Source organism: Hippocampus zosterae, chromosome 4 (genome assembly GCF_025434085.1).
Source record: "Hippocampus zosterae strain Florida chromosome 4, ASM2543408v3, whole genome shotgun sequence".
NCBI classification, from domain to species: Eukaryota; Metazoa; Chordata; class Actinopteri; order Syngnathiformes; family Syngnathidae; genus Hippocampus; species Hippocampus zosterae.
In genome coordinates, this window is record NC_067454.1 from 23,192,380 (window position 1) to 23,211,627 (window position 19,248).

Consider the following 19,248-nt stretch of genomic DNA (forward strand, 5'->3'; position numbering starts at 1 on the left):
AAAATATTCTTGCTGGTGGAAATTTACAATTACACAGTCATGTCATATATTTCCACCATGTGCTCCAGGTCATGGTTTGTTCTCCAAGGGACAGACAATAAACCTGGATGGGGCGTGTTTTTCCACTTAAAGGATATATAAAGTAGTATGGCAATGATCATTGCCGATCTTAAGAGTGCAACATCATCGCCGCACTGCAACACATATGCTGTATATCTTTGCTCCAACTTGAATGTTAGCCTAAGGATGTGAAAGTTTACCATTTTGGCCACATTAGGGCTACGTTCACACTGCAAGTTATGATAGCCAATTTGTATTTTTTATTTTTAGTTTTGTTAAAGCCAGTAATTGCATTTATTCCTTGACATTACAACACAAATGTGACATCTAATGTGAATGCAACGTGTCCATGAAGTGTCATGCATTGCACATTTGTCTCCTTTTGATGACATTTACAGTAAGTAGGTTACAGGACTGCAACCTGAGTGTCCAGACGGCTGTTGTATCAGATGAATATCTGATTTACAGCACATAAAAAAGAGGCTTGGGTCAAATTTGACAAACGTTAATATTGTTCACATGGAAAAAAAGTCTGACACACATTGGACAATTTTTTTTTGTGACCTGCAGTATGAACAGAGCCACTGCATGATAAACACGTTAGAACATATGTAATAATAACCTTTTGACTTAAAACAAAAAAAAGTTGTCTATGTGAAAGTTCTGAAATTATGCAAGCAGCTAAAATGTCTCTTGATAAAATGTCCAAAGCTCGTGCTGACCAGAGGGAAAACACGGAGAATACATTAGCAAAGAGGAAAAGTAAGTGGAAGAAAAACATTTATTTAAAGCCATTCATCCGCCCAACAATAACAATTCAACTTGTGGCTCTGAAAACAGCTCTCTACTACTGTAAAAATGACATTCGAGGGGGGATATTGTTCAGATTGTGCTGTAGGGTGTTTCCCTGAGTCTTTTTGGACGTGAAAAATAAAACCAGCTTGCCTGAGAGTAGGTGTGTGAAATGATGTGATCTTTTTGGTATGTGTCTTATAGCCCTGCTGCTGCGTGGGTGTCAGCTGGGACTCGACACAAGCGTGGGCTCACACAAAGTGCAGTGGCATTAGTGGCTGCCTTAGTTTGCTGTATTTTCTTTGAGAAGCCCCTTCTACCTCATTATTACACTTCAAATTGCTTAAAGGGTCCCATCACTACATGCACAATTGTCACTGTCTCACAATTACAGCATTACTGGGCACTATAAATTGCCTGGTGACTCCCATTGTCTCAGAGTAACCACGCGACTGTTCCCCTTACATTGCTCACTGACTCTTATGTGTTCATGTCCTAAATGTATATTTGGTTTAATGGCCTGTTTGCAGTAGTACGAGATGAGCTCCAACAACCAAAGACCAATTCCTGAGGATCCTTTTAACTTACTCATCATCAACATCAAGACATAGTAATTCAAGTTATCGTATGATGAGGAGTCATCACAACAATCATACCAATAGGTCACAAAGAATCATCTATTCATCCCTCCATGATCCAAACAGCTCTTCTGAGGGTTACTGACAACGTAATGAACATAAATTACAGTATGATTGATGACTTTACAGTTCATGGTCAATCAGCCAACTCTAACCTTATTACCAAGACAAATGCTCTGCTTTTCAAAAAAGATTAGAATAGATTGCTATGCTTTATTGCTCAACCACTTTAATATACATACTATATGTTTTTGTGTGAAAGCAGGAATGCACCGTGTAAAGATAAGGGAGTGAGTAAGTAACAGTAGTAAAAGTAAGACTCATCAAAACATTGTTGCAGAGTGGGAGTGGGGAATATGCTAGCGGCAGCCCATGCTACAGGCCATGACAGTTTCTTCTTGCTATACGGCTGCTTGAGCCAAACACTGCCAACATGAAATCCAAAAGGGCAGACAGGTCCAGACACGAACTATGTGCCCTTCATTCCGATGACTCATTTCCATGCGGACATTTACAATGTTGTTGACAAACGGCCGTAAGAACGGCAATAGTTTCACGCTTCAGCTTGCCGCTGAGAGGAAGAGGTGGTAGCACTTTCTAAACAACCACAACCTGAAGGGGTGTTTAGTGGCAAGAGGCTGGTGGGTGAGCAAACATAGAACTCCTTGTGTCTGTGTCGAAGGTGCCGGAGTCAGAATCGAACCCAGCACCTCTGCGCTGTGAGGCCGATCGTGCGCCAGTGAAATCGTAAGTTTGGTCAAATGAACTCGAGTAGAACAAATGAAAAGCACAGATTGGTATAGATTTTCACTACAGGCAAATAGTGTGTCAACAAGGCTCTGATTGGTGATCTGAAGCTCAAACTGACGGACTGATTTTCGGTCAACCAGTGCATGCCTTTTTTGTGACAAGTTTAAGAGTGTGATCGGAAGCTAAACAAAAATAACATAACAGGAATCCATGTTGTGAGGATAGTTTTAGATCCTCTCAGCAAATTGGGGAATCATTTGTAAAATGTGCGAAGGACAGTTAACTTGTCAGTGAATGTTTGTGTGTACAACCCAGTGTGACGTCTCAAAGCCATAGCGAGCCGGCTCAGACAGAGCAGATTGAACCTGACAGACTTTAGATGGAGAGCAAAACAAACACAGTGACGAAAGCCTATTTCCTCTGAGAGACCCAAACATGTGTACAGGTTCACTACTCTTTCTCTCACACACATGCACACCCACCCCTCAAAATCTTTTGACATGGACCTTGTTCAAAATTCCAGCATTTGTAATCCAAACCTGTGCACCCTAGAACGTGACATAATGTCCTGCTTGTTGTCTCAAAGCAATGGAATTTATTCACTTTTGAATCTAAGTAAATTTATGAGCTCATGCTCTTAAATTTGAAGTGTAATTGTACATCCCTAAGTGCATCGAATCATGAAGGGGCAGATCATGAATCAAGTCGGGGATGGCTAAAGAAAGGAGGTTGCTGCTGGACAAAGGGGCTGGCAGGGTGTCTCTAAAGCTCTGGGCAGCTCAGAGTGTCTGGGCCCCGTGAGCCCCACCACTATTACCCCCCCCCCCCCTCCTCCATCTGTTTCACTCCCCACTGGCCTACCTCCACTCAGAGAAGGTTGTGTTGGGGACACGAAAGGTTGGGATGGGGGGTTGGGAGGGTCATTGTGCGTCTGCAGTCTTCGGAAACTCCAGAAGGCCATTACTATCAGAGTTACAGACTAATAACATTTAGCAGCAGGCCGATGTCCTTTAATGACAACACAAGAATCGCAAATATTGGGGCTGCTCCGACACCTGATATAATGCATTTCTTAAAAGTCATAGCATACGTCAAACACAGCAATATTACTTCAGAGTGTAAGGCGCACCTTCAAGGAATGGTCTCTTTTAAAACGTATAGGGCTCACCGCATTAAAAGGCGCCGAGAATAGGAGCCACAATAGTGGTTCCATTATGCATCCACTAGATGGCGTTACGCTAAAGGGCATACAATACAATACAGCTTTACTTATATCGATATATATATATATTTTCACAACTGCTGCAGCTGAAACAAAGCACTTTACAGAACAATTAAAATACTACGTCCAAGAAATCTGAATATTTTATTTATCCATCTAGATAACGCATCGGATTATAAGGCGCACTGTCAGCTTTTAAGAAAATTGAATGCTTTTAGGTGCGCCTTATAGTGTGGAAAATGCTGTACACAAACAAGTAGTCATCAAGATCACTGAAGGGTTTTTGGCTCGTTTGTGTTTTTGTGTGGACAATGTGTACATACTGTATGTCAATCAAAGACAAGAAGAGATGCTTACACATGAAACAAAATTCTGTTTCTGCCAGAAGAGAAACACGACTAAGTTTGCATTTCTCTTCAAACATGAGTTTACATTCATTCTTGATATAAGTGTCATTTCAAGCAACTTTTAATAAAGTGGCATTTGCCAGAGAGAGATTTTTGTCTGGTCATGAAGTCAATTTTCTCATGTGGTGGAAAATACTTCATTGTCATGAGGAATTGTAGTCAGTCACGCGAGTCTGTCCAGGCTGGCCTGCTCGTGTACAGTATGTCTACTGGTTTCATATGTCACTTTTGGCCGTCCTTCAATAGTCCCAGCGCTCTCCAACCCAATGATATCACCTGTGGGACACAGTCAAGCTGGCCTTTGCTTTTCTCTCCCACCTAATTATTGGTTCCTTTCCTTCAGCATCCCCTTCTTTTGTAAAGAAAAGACACATCTAATGACTTTTCCAGAAAGGGTGGGAGGTGTGTGTGGAATACGTTCCTTTCACATCACTGGAGGAATGCACTTGAAAGCCAAGATGTGTAAACTTTACAAGTGCCCCCCCTCCCTCCCGCTGTAATTCAAGAAAATGATACTCCTGGCATCTTAAAGAAAAATAAAAATTTAATCCCAAAACAACTCCTCAACAGCAATTACTAGTACAATTGCTCTGCTATGTAACAGAAATAAAAATAAATAAACTTAGATGAGCGGCCCGGTAGTCCAGTGGTTAGCACGTCGGCTTCACAGTGCAGAGGTACCGGGTTCGATTCCAGCTCCGGCCTCCATGTGTGGAGTTTGCATGTTCTCCCCGGGCCTGCGTGGGTTTTCTCCGGGTGCTCCGGTTTCCTCCCACATTCCAAAAACATGCGTGGCAGGCTGATTGAACACTCTAAATTGTCCCTAGGTGTGGGTGTGAGTGCGAATGGTTGTTCGTCTCTGTGTGCCCTGCGATTGGCTGGCAACTGATCCAGGGTGTCCCCCGCCTACTGCCCGAAGACGGCTGGGATAGGCTCCAGCACCCCCCGCGACCCTAGTGAGGATTAAGCGGCTCCGAAAATGGATGGATGGATGGATAAACTTAGATGATTTGTATTGTGCCATTACCTTACGGGAATACAGTATGCTGTGGGTAGAAATAAGACACTCAGTCGACTTGCCTTTGTTATGACACTACCGTTTGTTTGTCCTTCACAAAATCAATGTCCATCTATTAGACCAAAAATGAGTTTTCTGCTAAATCTTGCAGGCTTACCTTTGATGCTTGTTAATGACCAGAGTAGCCTGTGACTTTCATCATAAAAATGAATGATGACTCAAATGTTCCAGATGGGATCAATAAATTAGTTGAAATGCCAAGCAGTATAGTAGGGTAAACGGTAGACAAGTTGGCCAGTTCTGCAGGCCAAGGGAAACAAAGTTTAATTCTTTTTTTTTTTTTTAAACAGCAAGTAATTTACAATGGAATATATCATCCAACAGCTGTATAAACCATCCACTTGAGTGACATTTCCATTCTATAATTCAAGAAACCAAGACAATTGGAGTTCACTCTGTGGCGAATAGGAATATATGATTACATTTTAGGAGTGGGATTAAGAAAAAAAATCATCTCTGGGATGGAATTGTGCTCAATGAATTGAGTTGTAAATGTAAACACCAGTGGTAGTTCCACAAGGTTTCAGGGAGTACGGTAGATTCATTGATTTAAGAGCATGTTATTTTACCAAGAATTATTTTCAATGGCAGAATTTCAAACTAATATAAATTTAAACTTAATCTTAGAATTTCTTGTGTCACAAACATAAGGCAATAAATACAAAAAGGCTTTAACAGTCTTTGTGCAGCTTAACTTGAGCAGTTGGCATTTCAGCATGCAACATCATAACACAGGAGGTGAAGGGTTTTGTGTTTATGAGTTTCAGCCAACTAAGAATAAGACAAATATTCTTTATACACATTTCGGAAGGATTCTGTCAGTTGCGTGGTGGTGGTGGTGGTGGACGCCAAAAAGCAGGCAGGAGAGAGGAGCAGGGTATATTTGAAGATGTGTATTGATAAAACACAGAACACAAAAACAGCAACCAAAGCATGACAGTAGCAAACGCAACAATGACCCGACACCGAGTGTGCGGGCAGGAGTCCTTTTATATGCCTGATTACCTATGACCAACAGGTGTGCAGCTGCCAGGGGAGCTCCACACTGCCACCTGTTGGTCCCTAAACCGAATCGTGACAGATTCAAATGAACATCTCAAAAGGACACGGTTGAAATGATCAAATTTTCTCGCATTCACATTGTTTAGTTAGTGAGAAAGATTAACAATAAATATTAACTTTTGTGGTAATTATTAGTTGCCTGACTGAAAGCTGGATGGGACGTGACACTGCACACAGGCTGGTCTCTAGTTGGTAGCAGGCTGCAACGTACCAGCCGCAGGTGATTATTTTTTGTGATCTGGAATGAAAGCCATTGATCAACATATTCCAGTCACATACTTTTTCGCAAAAATCAGCTGATCACTTTCGGTGGTGGATCAACTAGTTACGAGGAACCCCCGCCTCCAAAGTCCCGCACAGAGGCAGTGGAGGGAAAACTATAGCCCGCGGTAGTGGTAGCCACTCTGATTACTTTTTAAAGCAACACACGACTGAACATTCATTTTCCTTCATTCTGTTAGGCAATGGGTATAAACATACTGATATTTCATTGGCTGTTTGTTATCAATTATCAACTCTGCGTACATTCGCAACAACCTCCAGGAACTTCGAGAGACTGGCAACCGGGACCAGATATTTATAGCCTAGCAACAATCAAGTTCGAAATCAATCAAATTTGAATCCGATGAAAAAATATAGCCAGCAACTGACCTTTGTGATCGACCATTACCGCACATGCATATGCACGGACTCCGACACGCATGCCATCAGCAACAGCCATAACGGCCCCGAACATGAATGAAACAGAAAAATAAAGTAAATCCAAAGGTTTGTGAAAAGGAAATCACTCCCTACCTGACTCGGAGGCACAGGACGCACTTTTGCAGCGTGTTAAATGCATGAACATCATTAGCGTAGCTCGTGTGTACCATTTTTAAATGTTTCTGCTGGCGCTCCCTATTCCCATTCTTTGGGTGAATTGCAGATGAAACAAACTGAAGGAACAAATTTACTCTCATTTCTACGATGCACATGACTCATTGTCAAAGAATGTCCGTTGGTGATTGTCCTCTCCAGCATTGGCAAAATTACTGACCCACATTAATTAGTTCTTATCTGAGAACTAACTTGTGACTTTGAAGCAGCAGTCATACTCTCTTCTGAAACCATGGTTCTTTATGTCAAGTTGGTTTCCTGCAAATAAGCCAGTTGTAAACCGGCACCCACTGAGCACAAAGGCAGGTTTGTTGTCTGGTGAGCATGTGTGTGTGTGTGTGTGTGTGTGTGTGTGTGTGTGTGTGTGTGCGTGGGTGTGTGCGTGTGTGTGTGTGTCTATGCAGCTTGTGTATGTGAAAGCACATGCACGCGCACACCCCCGCAGATAGACAAAGTCAAGGCCAAGCAGTCTCCTTAACCCCCCCGGTGCAAACCACAAAGCAAACAGCAGCCCACACCCTCGCAGAGTCTCAGGCAGCCTCAAAGAGATTTGCCCGAAGCTATCACACTCAAGACCGATGGATGGGCAAATTAGACAGACAGATATCCAACAATAATTTGTCGGAATTCTCATTAACTTATGAGCAACATTCGAGTTTACCATGGAACCGCCGACTGAATCACATTGATTTTACCCTCTGAATCATTCACACAATAGTGTCTTGAATGACTCAGGTGTACAACTTAAAAAGAATGAGAGAGAACGAGTGAGCAATGGTAGACTCTTAACCCCAATGATTGGTGTTGAAAAAGTTAATGAAAGCATGCCAAACCACTTAGAAATGTAATGAAATGCTAAAGTGGTTATTTTTACATCAAATGTAGTCTATCACTATTTTCAATTCACTGAACATTTGATTATATCGTTATAGAATCTGTGCTAATGTATACCACCCAAACGTGTGACTTGCCCTTTGGCTCGGGCCTCAAATCAAACCCGACAATTTTCCAAATGTAAGCATATCAGGAAGCGCAGAGGAAGAAACGAACATGTAGGGATGAACACAATAATGGTGATATTGCAATATTAAAATTGACTGGACCAACAAGTGACCAAAAGCCCAATGGGAAAAAATGCCGGTAATAACATCAGCTGTCACGAGTCACTCCTCAGAATCTCACAATGTACCATCCACATCGGTTCAATAAACCTCCCTGGCTTTTATTTCCACAATATGATCGATTCGGCATTGACAAACTTGCAACGTGTCTATAAATTGTGCTTTGTTGTGAAAACACACCACCATTATCACATAGTACAAACCTCTTTCTACTGTGCAAGGATACCACACCAACCATTCTGTGTCATTTATTTAGCATCGTTCCATTCATCTTTTATGGTCCCAGCCAATAACGCACTCGCCTTTGATCTTGACAGCAGCCCACAATTCCCTCCCCCCTCCCCCCGTAACAGACACAACACAAGGGCTACAAATGAACTTCACACTGAACTAACACTAAACTACTGAATGAGACATGCGTTTACAACCGTGAAAATAATGTCTGGACTGGGGGTGCCAAGCTCATTTTTGTCACGGGCCCCTTTGGAATTACGTCTTCCTTCGGAGGGCCATTACGACAGTGAAACTGAATAAATCTTTGATTATCTCATTGTATCACTACTTTTACGCAACAAATTGATGAATTACTAGTTTTGAAATCACTCAAGTCAACTGTTTGTTTATTATTTGCTCAATTGACAAAACCAAATTATTGCACAATGTCAACGTTATTGTAATACACATGACAATTTGATATTTCGGTGCAGATTTGAACAAGGATCATGGAAGTTGACAGACATGATTTGCTTTCATGGGGCCATATCAAATAATGTGACGGGCCAAATCTGGTCCCTGGGCCTTGAGTTTGACACCAGTGTTCTAGCCAATTCTATAGTTTCTTGAAGACATTCGGGTTAGGGTTAAGACTAATCCATACAGTAAGATGTACCACGGCGACTGCTGAAGACTTTTCTTTGAAGACAGAGATGATGACCTTTTACCATTTTTAATCCAGAAATTGTCAGACCAGAGCAGCTTTTTTTGGCCTCACAATAGGCATCCTCCACTCTCTCCCATCTTCCTATTCTCCATTTGAATAAGGTCCTCGAGGCCCCAGGCCTCGAGAGTCCCTGTTTTCTATGTCTCCCTACTACAACACACCTGATTCAAATGATCAGGAGTACGTTTGGACACCACTGATTTGAATCAACAATTTCAGTAGATGCAAATGCGTGTCACACACGCATCTCAGTAAATTGTTGGGCGCTATACCTCCGAGCTTACGAGTCACTTTTTATTGTCAGCTCGACAAGTATCATTTTTGCTGCTCACAAAGAATCATGACGGTGTTGTACGGTAGTGGGACAGGGAAACAGAATGAATAGAAACAAACATGTTTTACGTTTTTTAAGCGAGTTTCTTTCAACGTTTTTTCACAATGTCATTTTCGGAGGAAATTGCCGCAAATCCACCCCCGGAACCTTTTTTTTCTCCTTTGATTTTGTGATGTCACTTTGAGCAGACCATAAAGCGCAAGTAACAAGGAAATGACCGTAAATAAAAACAAGCAAGTCATACAAAGGTTGGTTCCCCAGCGAGCAAGAAGTAAGGGTATTTTCCAAAGCAAGTCTTTTTTCCCCACAGAGCCATTTTAACAATGCTTGGTCATTTTTGTTGGGAATCAGCGCAAATTTGGACCTTATTTCTGCCATCGCTTTTGGGACGTAGTTTAGTTTGGTATTCATATGGAGAACAAACTCTTCTCCCATAATGACTGAAACATGATGCATGCATCTGGGTGAAAATGATCCCATTACACATTCACTGGATTTTCTCAGCAAGAAATTAACTTGCCCCTTAGGGTAGCAGACAAAACTATGAAGTGCTAAAGCAAGAAACAGTAAAGCATAAGAGAAGAACATTAGCAACATTAGAGCATGAATCCTTCCATGTTTTATTTAAAAAAAATTTTTTGCTGCTTTTATTTTCCAGCTGAAGCAAGGTTTCGCCTCCCCAGTTCAACTTTGGATTTTTATTTGGATGTCTAGTTTTCTGGCATGTCTAAAAACCAGAAGTTTGTTACATCACATCTTAGCAAACGAAAACCAGCTGTGTCCCTGAGCATTATGTAGGCTACTTTCCACGCGTATGTGGCATAAGTGTTGTATCTATGGAGAACATCAGTTCATCAAAAGCTCCGATGCCCCAGTTTGCCTTCAGTCTTTGCATGGATATAATACATTCCTTTTATGAGCTCAAAAGCATGAATTGAGTCTTAAAGATCCTCACACGAATGTGACCTAATTTGTGTCTTTCAGGCAAACAGTGCCCACACACACACAACAATGTGTGAGCACATACAAAGACTGTTACAAACGCTTTAGTCACGCACATGAACAAGGAGGCTTTGGGAAGAGAATCATCACTCGAGTGCGACCCAAAAATTCAAACACAACGTGGAACTCCCAAATCACTCGTTTCTCACTTGTATTTCCCCAAATATTGTGGTCTAAATCCAAATGAAGGTGTTCAACCATCCACGTGTGAATTTGATGATCGAAATCTGTGTGACAATATTACATTTGCTTAAAACACAGACTTGTACCCTTACGGTTGACTCATTTCAAGTTGAAGAGCGTTTGGTAACCGGTTTATGATGATCTCAAGTTGACTGCTCTTGATAAATGGAAAGACTAAAAAGTAGGCAGAGAAAGAGGAAGGAGATAAGTCATTCCCACAATTCCACAAGTGCTTCTTGGTGGACAGGGGTGTTGCCATCAAGCTTTTAGTGTTTATTGAGCTTCTCATAAAGGAAATGCCCTGTCGAAACCACAGTGAACTCAAGAGCAAAAAAAGGTTGGGGCCCTTTGGAGATGATCAACCAAACCACATAAACATTAACACGGTGTTACTTCCAATTTAAGAATGGGAATTCAGAAGGTCACTGTGTACAATTTAGCGACACAGGTTGTATTTCCTCCAACAGTTTTTGTTTTCATTGTTTTGCTGGCCCTCCGACTTATATTCAGGCGCAACACGTATATATTAAATTAGAGCTCGTACCCAGAATTCCTGTTTCCTAAACGTATTGACGACAGCGAACGAGTTCCGGTTGGATTCAAAACTTCCACTTTTAAGAGGTGGCCAGCATCATGACGGTGTTTCAGGCAAAAATATCGATTTTTATCCAAATATACAATACAATACATCCTGATTTATGTGACTGATATGAGACGAAAGTGATGACATTAAAATGGATAATGTGTGATTATTTTTGCTGTGTGTTTAGTTTTACAATAAAATGCAACTGGGATGTCATTAAACGGCTTCAAGGCACACCTCGGGAGGGCAAAATCACAAACACGCCACTCGTTTGCTGAAAGCAATAGAGGTGCAAGCTGGGCTTTCACAGGGCAGGAAGTCGCATAAATAAACGGTGCACAGCACTGTTCGGCACATTCATTGGGTTTTTTTTTCCACTTAGCATGTTTTTATTTTCATGAGAAGCCAAAATTGAAATCACAATTAAATTTGGAGTACCGGTAATTGCCAAGGCCTCACCTCATCATCAGCTGTCCATGTCTAGAAGAAATTCCGGCATGATCAGAGCAAGAAAGTCAATACCTGGGAAACATCAGCAGCACCACTGTAAATATAGCAAATCCCACACATAGGTTGAACTTGGTCTGAAAGCACGCTGGCCAGCATGGCTCAGGTGAGATGTGAATAAAATAACTCAAACGTTCTCTTGGAGAGATGATTTGTCAATCGTGCCAAAAATCAAGTGCAGAAAATACATAGAGAAAAAAAACCCAACAACAAACTAAAGAAAGGACTCTCAGATTATTGGTGAAAGTAAGGATGATGTGAGTGTATTTTGGACTTATTAAGATTTGTGAAATATCCCATTTTAAGTGTATACTATGGTCAAATGATAAGGAGCATCCATCAAAAGTTTCATGGGTGAAAATGCCTCTAAAGGGAGTTCAAAGAGCCATTGTACGCAATCTCATGCAAGACTTCATGGGAAAATTAAATGAAAAAAGGTTGAAAGAAATGTACTGTAGATGCCAACAAGCATCGCAGCACAAATTGTATTTGGAATAAGGTGTTCACTGTCAAATGAAAAGCAGACAGTTAAACGCTTGTCTTCACTCCACCAGCAGGTGCAGCTACGGGCTGACTCGCTCACTGGTGCAGTAGCTAAGCCTGATCACGCAGTTCAAGTGTCAGGCAGAGAAAGGAGCTGACCTCAACAAGGACGGGCCTCAACATGCAGGCAGCTGCTCTCGGCATGCCAGCGCACAGGAGAATTAATAGAACCAGCAGCTCTCAATGGGACACTGTTAGGTCACACAAACAGCCAATTCTGATCCGGGGTCATCTTAATCCGCGCTGCCTCTTACCATCCGTATTAGTGGTGGGAAATATGAAACCTGGATCATGCCAAACATTGTATAAATTTCCGGATAGGCTTAAGCGTGAATGCTGCTGGCCTGGGCTGTACGGTATGAGCTGTGATATGCGCACTTGCGGGAATAAAGAATCTGGGAGTGCCCCGTGTACTCTTCTGTTCCAGCCAACATACGGTATGTGATTAAGTCGAAATTACAGCCTCTACGTGTTACTTTTAACAACTAAGTGCACATTCTGGAATTCACTTTTGTCGACGTTAAACAGCCATGTGACAGGTAGTTGCCAGTAGAGAAGAGAGGCCGTTATAGTATTTTGGTTCGCTGAATCACATCTGAATTTTCCGAAAACTTGAGCGCTACATTCAACCCCTAAGTTGCTCCTGATGTTGACTGAGTCAAGTGCAATTCGTCAGCAGCACTATTTTACTGCCATGTCAGCATCCACCATCATGATTGCTAATGAAATGCGTCAATGCGATAAAGTGGTAAAAGCGCTTTGAGTATTAAAAGGTCGAAGGTATGTATCGCAATGCACATGTAGACCATTCTGAATCGAGCAATACGTTTCAATAATAAATTAAAGGGCAATTCATGATAGCAAAACAAGAAAATCGACTACTTGACTTCAATACAATACAGTCCATTTTTACTTCTTAGTCGCATACTGTATTGGCCAAAATGGCAAGCCATTGGAATGAATGAGTCTCACTTTGGACGAACAAAAAAATTGAAAAGGATTGAGGCAACATGGCAAAGGTGCTCACATCCTTTCCTCAAAAATCCTCTTCCTTAGCACAATGAACACATCCTTGAATTGCATCACGTGAACGAAAACAAGCACTTATTAAATGTTCTGCTCTTTTGATGTTCAAAGCTGGAAACGTTCCACTTTAACGTGGTTCCAGCAAGACTTCTGTGAAAAGTGGACTCGTATTCGATCACCCAAACACTTCATCCCGGTCTTTAACGATTAAGTGCCAGTTTTGGGTTATTTAAGCAATTAACATGCCTTTGCTGGCTTTCCTTATAGTCCCTTCGTGAGAACAATTTTCTCAGAAACGTATTATATTCTCCACCATAAAGGCAATGATTACTGACTAAGCGCGCGTTCGGATATTAATTGTCTTTAAATTTTTTTCAGTATTCATCATAACAGTTGGTATTGTGTGCCACGTTGCTGTTTTCTATCTGCTGTAATGAGCAACTTGAAAACGACTTCTCCAAAAATGAGTTCAAACTAAGTATGAAAAAGCTGTCATTCTTCAGCCATTTCGTTGCCCGTTTGTCTCTCTTTGTGAGTGATGTGCTACGCACCACTTACTGTACGTCATAGCAGTTCCCGCTACTGCGGGTGCACGACTATTTTCCACTCATTTTCTATCCTACTTATCCTGTTCAGGGTTGCGGGGAGCTGGAGCGTATCCCAGCTGACGTGAGGTTAAAGGCAGACTACTCACCAGTCAATCAAAGGGCACGCACTCTATCAGGACAGACAATCATTGGCACGCGCAACACTGTCACTGAGGGAACTGAACCCAAACTCGAAGGAAAGTCAGTCAAGTTAACCGTTACACAGGCAGAGACTTGGCAATGCTATCTTGCAGTGGAAAATCAACCACCCTAAACGTGACTGTCATGATCCTGTCCTGTTTGCTTTGTTTTTCCAGACTCCAGCTGGAGAGTGGGCGTTCTCTCGTGAGCCACACCTGCCTCGAGTCATGCCTCGTTGCCAGCTGCCTGTAAAGACACTGCCACCCCGACAAATCCTGTTGGATTATTACAGCCTTGCTCACGACTAGTCGCCAAGTGCCTGAATTTTCTTGACGTTCATAGTTTTTGGCTCATAGTTTCTCGCCACTTTGCTTGTATTTTGTATTTTCTTGTATTTCCTTGTTCTTATTTCCGCGGTTGAAGTATTACCGTGCATTGGACTTACTTGTCCTTTTGTGACGCAATTTACGTTTATATTCATCCTTGCGTTTGCAAGTATTTTTTTGTTTATTTGTGTTACTAGCGTCTTTTGTCGTACTTTGTAGGTCTTGCGTTTTTGTGAATAAACCTTATCCGTGTCTACGCTTGCGCAATCCATCTCTCTTTGGATTGTTTCAAAGACCAAACAGTGATGAGTTTAGCCAAATTAAACAGAGAGGAAGGGAATGAATTGTACTTCATTTATAACCGTAGCCGGGTTGTTGGTGAAATGAGTTTGCTGATGTGCTAATGTGCCCATAAACAAGACATCGTACCTCCAACTACTCTGTAGTAACTCATATTGAAGTTGCCTTGCAGTGGCTGTAGTGTTTGCCTTGGCACAGAAATGCTGTCCAATTTCACTGAATTGGTCCGAAATGCATTGTTGTTCCTCTTTCTTTGCCAGGGACCTATAGTGACAGGCAGAAGAATTAAATGCTCTTCCACTCGAGGGCAAAATATACATAAAGTGGATAACGCCTGCTACCACCTATGGCCATTCATAAAGCATAATTTATGACTGACACTTATTAAGTAAAATTGTGAGTAAATTGAGATCATTATTACTGTACTGTATACAGTCTTCCCGTCTATATCGCGGTTCATCGTTCATGCCCCAAATTCTTACATGACACATCATTCTTATGGGTTTTTATAGTGTAGTGAACGGGCATATTTAATGTTGCAGACCTTCAGTTGAGTACTATGTTATGCTACAAGTCAGACAGTACTGAGGTCGACTCAAAGAGATACACAGTAATTCAGAGCAGGAGGAGGCTGAAAGAATAAATTAATGCCTGTGAGTATTTTTTGCTCTATTTGTATGTGTTGCTGATGTGTGTGTGTTCAAGTAGCAGTTGTTTGAAGCTTTAGAATTACTGTGCCAAGTCAAATCAGATGTATTTATATTGCCCTTCATCATAGAAAAGTCTCAAATGTTGACAGTTGACAAATATTAACAACATCCCCTGATCTTGACCCGCAGGAGAGCAATCAAAAACTCGAAAAGGAAAAAAAACATCCGGTGAAAGATTTGAAACCTTGAAAAGAGCCGCAGATGGGGTAATACCCCTCCCAGGATGATCAGGCTGCAATGGTTGCCAAGTGGGCAACATTTAACACAATATAGTGCTATACAATGTGACACTGATATAACATCTCTGACTATTATGGTTTGGCTGAACATTTTGGTGTTTAAATATACGTACAGTACAGTGTTACAGTTTTATGTCAGTTTTACAGTAAACTTGAATGAGGTGTGTGCATGTGCCGGTTACCGGTGTGATGGTTTACCATGGTTTGAAAAAGTCAGGGTTTTCATAACTGCCAAGACTGTCTGTCACCGATAATGACCTCATACTTTTTTGTTTGTTTGTTTGTTTGTTTGTTTGTTTGGGAGGGGATGTCTAAGCAGGGTACAATACGATTGACCGCTTGCAGAGTTAACTACCGGTAAATGAACCACCTCTTTAAGTTCACTATTCAAAATAGTTCATCGGTGATGGGACACTGTGACTTACTAGGAAGAGTTCAAATTAAAGAGCAATGTTCGTATTTATTTATTGTATTTGTTTAAACTTAGCATTATAAGTGCTTCTTCAGGACTAAACATTCTATATTTTGTTTAAAAATAAAGTACCAGTAGATTGTATTCGATGGGAACAAATATTTTTATTTCCCCAAATATTTTTAAAAACAACATTTTTGAGCTGTAATTTTAATATTACGGATACAGCGATATTTTTGTTAACGGCCATGATACGATCAGAATCTATTGTCGGATCGTGTCTAACTGATAGTAGCAAATAAACAGATGGAAGCAAGCATACTGGTTTCTTATATTAAAGAACAACAGTAGGATGCTAACTAAGCTAAAAGCTATGATGGACAGTCCCTCCCACCCTCTCCAGCCCGCCCTGACAGCACTAGGTAGCTCCTTCAGCCAGAGACTGTTACACCCGCGCTGTAAGAAGGAGAGATACTGACACTCGTTCCTACCGACTGCTGTCAGGCTACTGAATAAAAATAACAACAACAATAATAATAATAATAATTAAATGATGTGATGTGTGTGATGTGAAAAACAATTGTAAATAGCACTGAGATTTATTCATTTTGTATTTATATTGCACTTAATTGAACCATGTTTGTATGTTTTTTCTTCTTTCTTCCTTCTACCCACATTCTTGCTGCTGGAGGCTGTAAATGTCCCCAGTGTGGGACAAACAAAGGATATATTATCTTATCTTAATTAAGAGTGTTCCATTAGCTTGCCATGCATGTTTTTTGAATGTGGGAGGAAACCAGAGTACCTGGAGAAAACCCACGCAGGGACGGGGAGAGTATGCAAACTCCACACAGGAAGGTCAGAGCCAGAATCAAACCCTGCACCTCTGCACTGTGAGGTGAATGTGCTTTTTTAAAATATTATTTTACAAAATAATAGGTACATTGGTCACAACAAAAAAAATGTCTCAAATGTCAAAGTTTCTAAAAGTGTGGTCATTTTACAATATTGATATTTGAGCAAGACACATGCAGTAAATGCACATAATACAGCTTAAAATAATGTGGTGGGTCGGATCTGGCCCCCAGCCCTTGAATTTAAGATATCCTTTATTTGTCCCGCATTGGGGAAATTACAATTCCCCATTTGACACCTGTGTTCTATTTGGTCCGTCTACTCTATACCATGAACTTTCAGCTATTACGGGTGAGTGTTAAATGTTTCCCCCACAATAAATGGGTGTTCCCTGTATATCAGCCTCATTTTTGTGACATTTGTTTGGCGGTGTACATTGTCCCATGAGATTTTTCCAATGTAAAATATGTGGCTTGGCTCAATAAAGTTTGGGGAACTCTGCCTTATACAAAGTAGTTATCATAAGGCTATTGTTGTTGCTTTAAAACACAAAAAACAAACAAACAACAGAACAGGGTCTCCTTGCAAAACTTAGAATATTACTCAAAACATTGACCAGTTATAATGGTGAAAAGACGTAGACGATGAGTGCATTTTTGACCACAGCTGACCTCTCACGGCCCCTGCATTCACTTCCCAGTCTAGTTGATTGCATCTGCAAGCTGTTGATTGCCCCACTCAGCTCAGGGAGAAGAGCGAGAGGAGGTCAGCACTAGGCAGTGTTACAGCACCGGCACATAGCGCCAGAAAACCGAGCAGATTAAGGGCAAATTATGTAACTTGCACCCCATTTGAGTCAGTGCATTGCAAGTGTCAAATGCACAGCCCCAGAATATGTCCTCGGTGCCTCTGCTTGCACGAATGCACAAACCATGCGATATTATGCTTTAAATGTGTGTTTGATGGCGTGGCGTGGAGTATTTCAGCGAGCCTTTGCAAACCGTCCAACGGCACTTTAGTTGTCGTGTATCCAAAGCACCTTATTCGCCTGTTCTTAAAATATGTGATTGTGCGATGTGTAATATCGGCGAAAGAAAGGAAACGGAAACAAGTGTGACATGACGCCGAGGTGCAGAAAATACCAAATTAGTTCAAATAATGGGTGGGTGATTTGGTTGCACAACGTAGTAATTAACCTGCTGTTATTAAGCAGCGGCGGTGCCAATTGACAGTCACCTCGTCTTACCTTGGTATGGTGATGCATTTTGTGTTGATATTCTGCGTGGTGATGGCTTTCTCCAGTTCATCCAGCTGCCCCGTCTTCTTCAGCTTCTTCACCAGACTTTTCACGGCTTTTTCACACCACTTCTCCTCCTGGCCGTTCTGCTCTCCCTTCTTCCAGCCCAAAAGTCGCTTGACGATGGGGGGAGTGAAAGGCAGAATTGACATCTTTTAGCTTGCTCTTGACTTCTCCCAGCGGTCCCAAGTTCGGCTGCCGTAATCAAAACCCAAGCAAGCTGTCTTTCAAAGCGACCCGGACCGCACGGTTGGAAATTGTTATTTCCTCGATATTTCAATATTATTCAAGTCAAACGGTGGCATGCCGGGTTTTAACGCTGCAGTGAACTCTGTCCGCTTGACTGGAGCTCACGAAATGTGTGATGGCAGTCGGTTGCGCTGTGGAATTAGTAGCCCTCCGCCGAGAAACCTAGTGCCGTCTTTACGTTTTCAGACATTTTTTTCTTTTAAAACAGAAACCGATTACTGTCGCCTGAAGCGTATTATTCCTCGTAAAATGAACTCAAACAAATCATTGTTTGTCGAAATTATGTGCTCTAATTCTCAATGTGTGTGTGTGTGTGTTATTAAGTTCAGAGTCATCCGCTGCGCTGGTTCCGCCGTGCGAAGTCTGCATGAAATGCAAATGCAGGCGCTGCAGCTGAGCGTGTCCATTGAAACTTCGGACTGCACAGCCCACCCTTCAAAAGGCCGTGGAAACAGCTGGACAATTGCGCAACCCATTCCATTTTCGAATGGTGCGCCTGCATTCTGCAAAAAGCGAATTCTCCTGTGCCAAATTAAGATGTATCCCTTGGAGGGCTGGAGTTATGCAACACTGGACAAAACAAAAATGTGACGGACAGTTCGCATATGATTCGATATATAACAGGGGAAAGCAAGGCCCTTTTTTAAACGAATTGATATGGCATACCAGTGTGGTGCACAGGCTGTTTTCCATCCTCCCTTTGCATTCTTTGTTGTTAATTGTTAACTAGTTTCAACAAAGCACAGGTTCTACTTCAGGATCAAAATATTCAACTGGCTAGTTTGTGAGGAGCTACTGTGAAAAGAAAAGTGATAAAATTGAATTTTGCACATGTTGAAAAGCTATGCCACGCATTTGTCTCAACTTGTTACTGGTATGAACAGAGAAGGCCCACTCAGCAAGATGGAAGTTGGATGTACAGCATGGCTCATATGTGGAACCACTCAATAGCAAGCGCACGCACACACACACACACACACACACACACACACACACACACACACACAC

The 19,248-nt window shown here is 41.6% G+C and overlaps 1 protein-coding gene across 1 annotated transcript in view; it reads right to left on the reverse strand.

Moving 5' to 3' along the window:
* The window catches only part of smad3a (SMAD family member 3a), a 28,584-nt gene extending 9,923 nt beyond the window's left edge, over positions 1–18,661 (reverse strand). Inside the window, exon 1 of the mRNA XM_052063228.1 lies at positions 17,941–18,661. Within this exon, the coding sequence (XP_051919188.1) occupies positions 17,941–18,143 (203 nt within the window). The 5' untranslated portion in view covers positions 18,144–18,661. The remainder of the gene's footprint in view (positions 1–17,940) is intronic.
* Between the last annotated feature and the right edge of the window lie 587 nt (positions 18,662–19,248).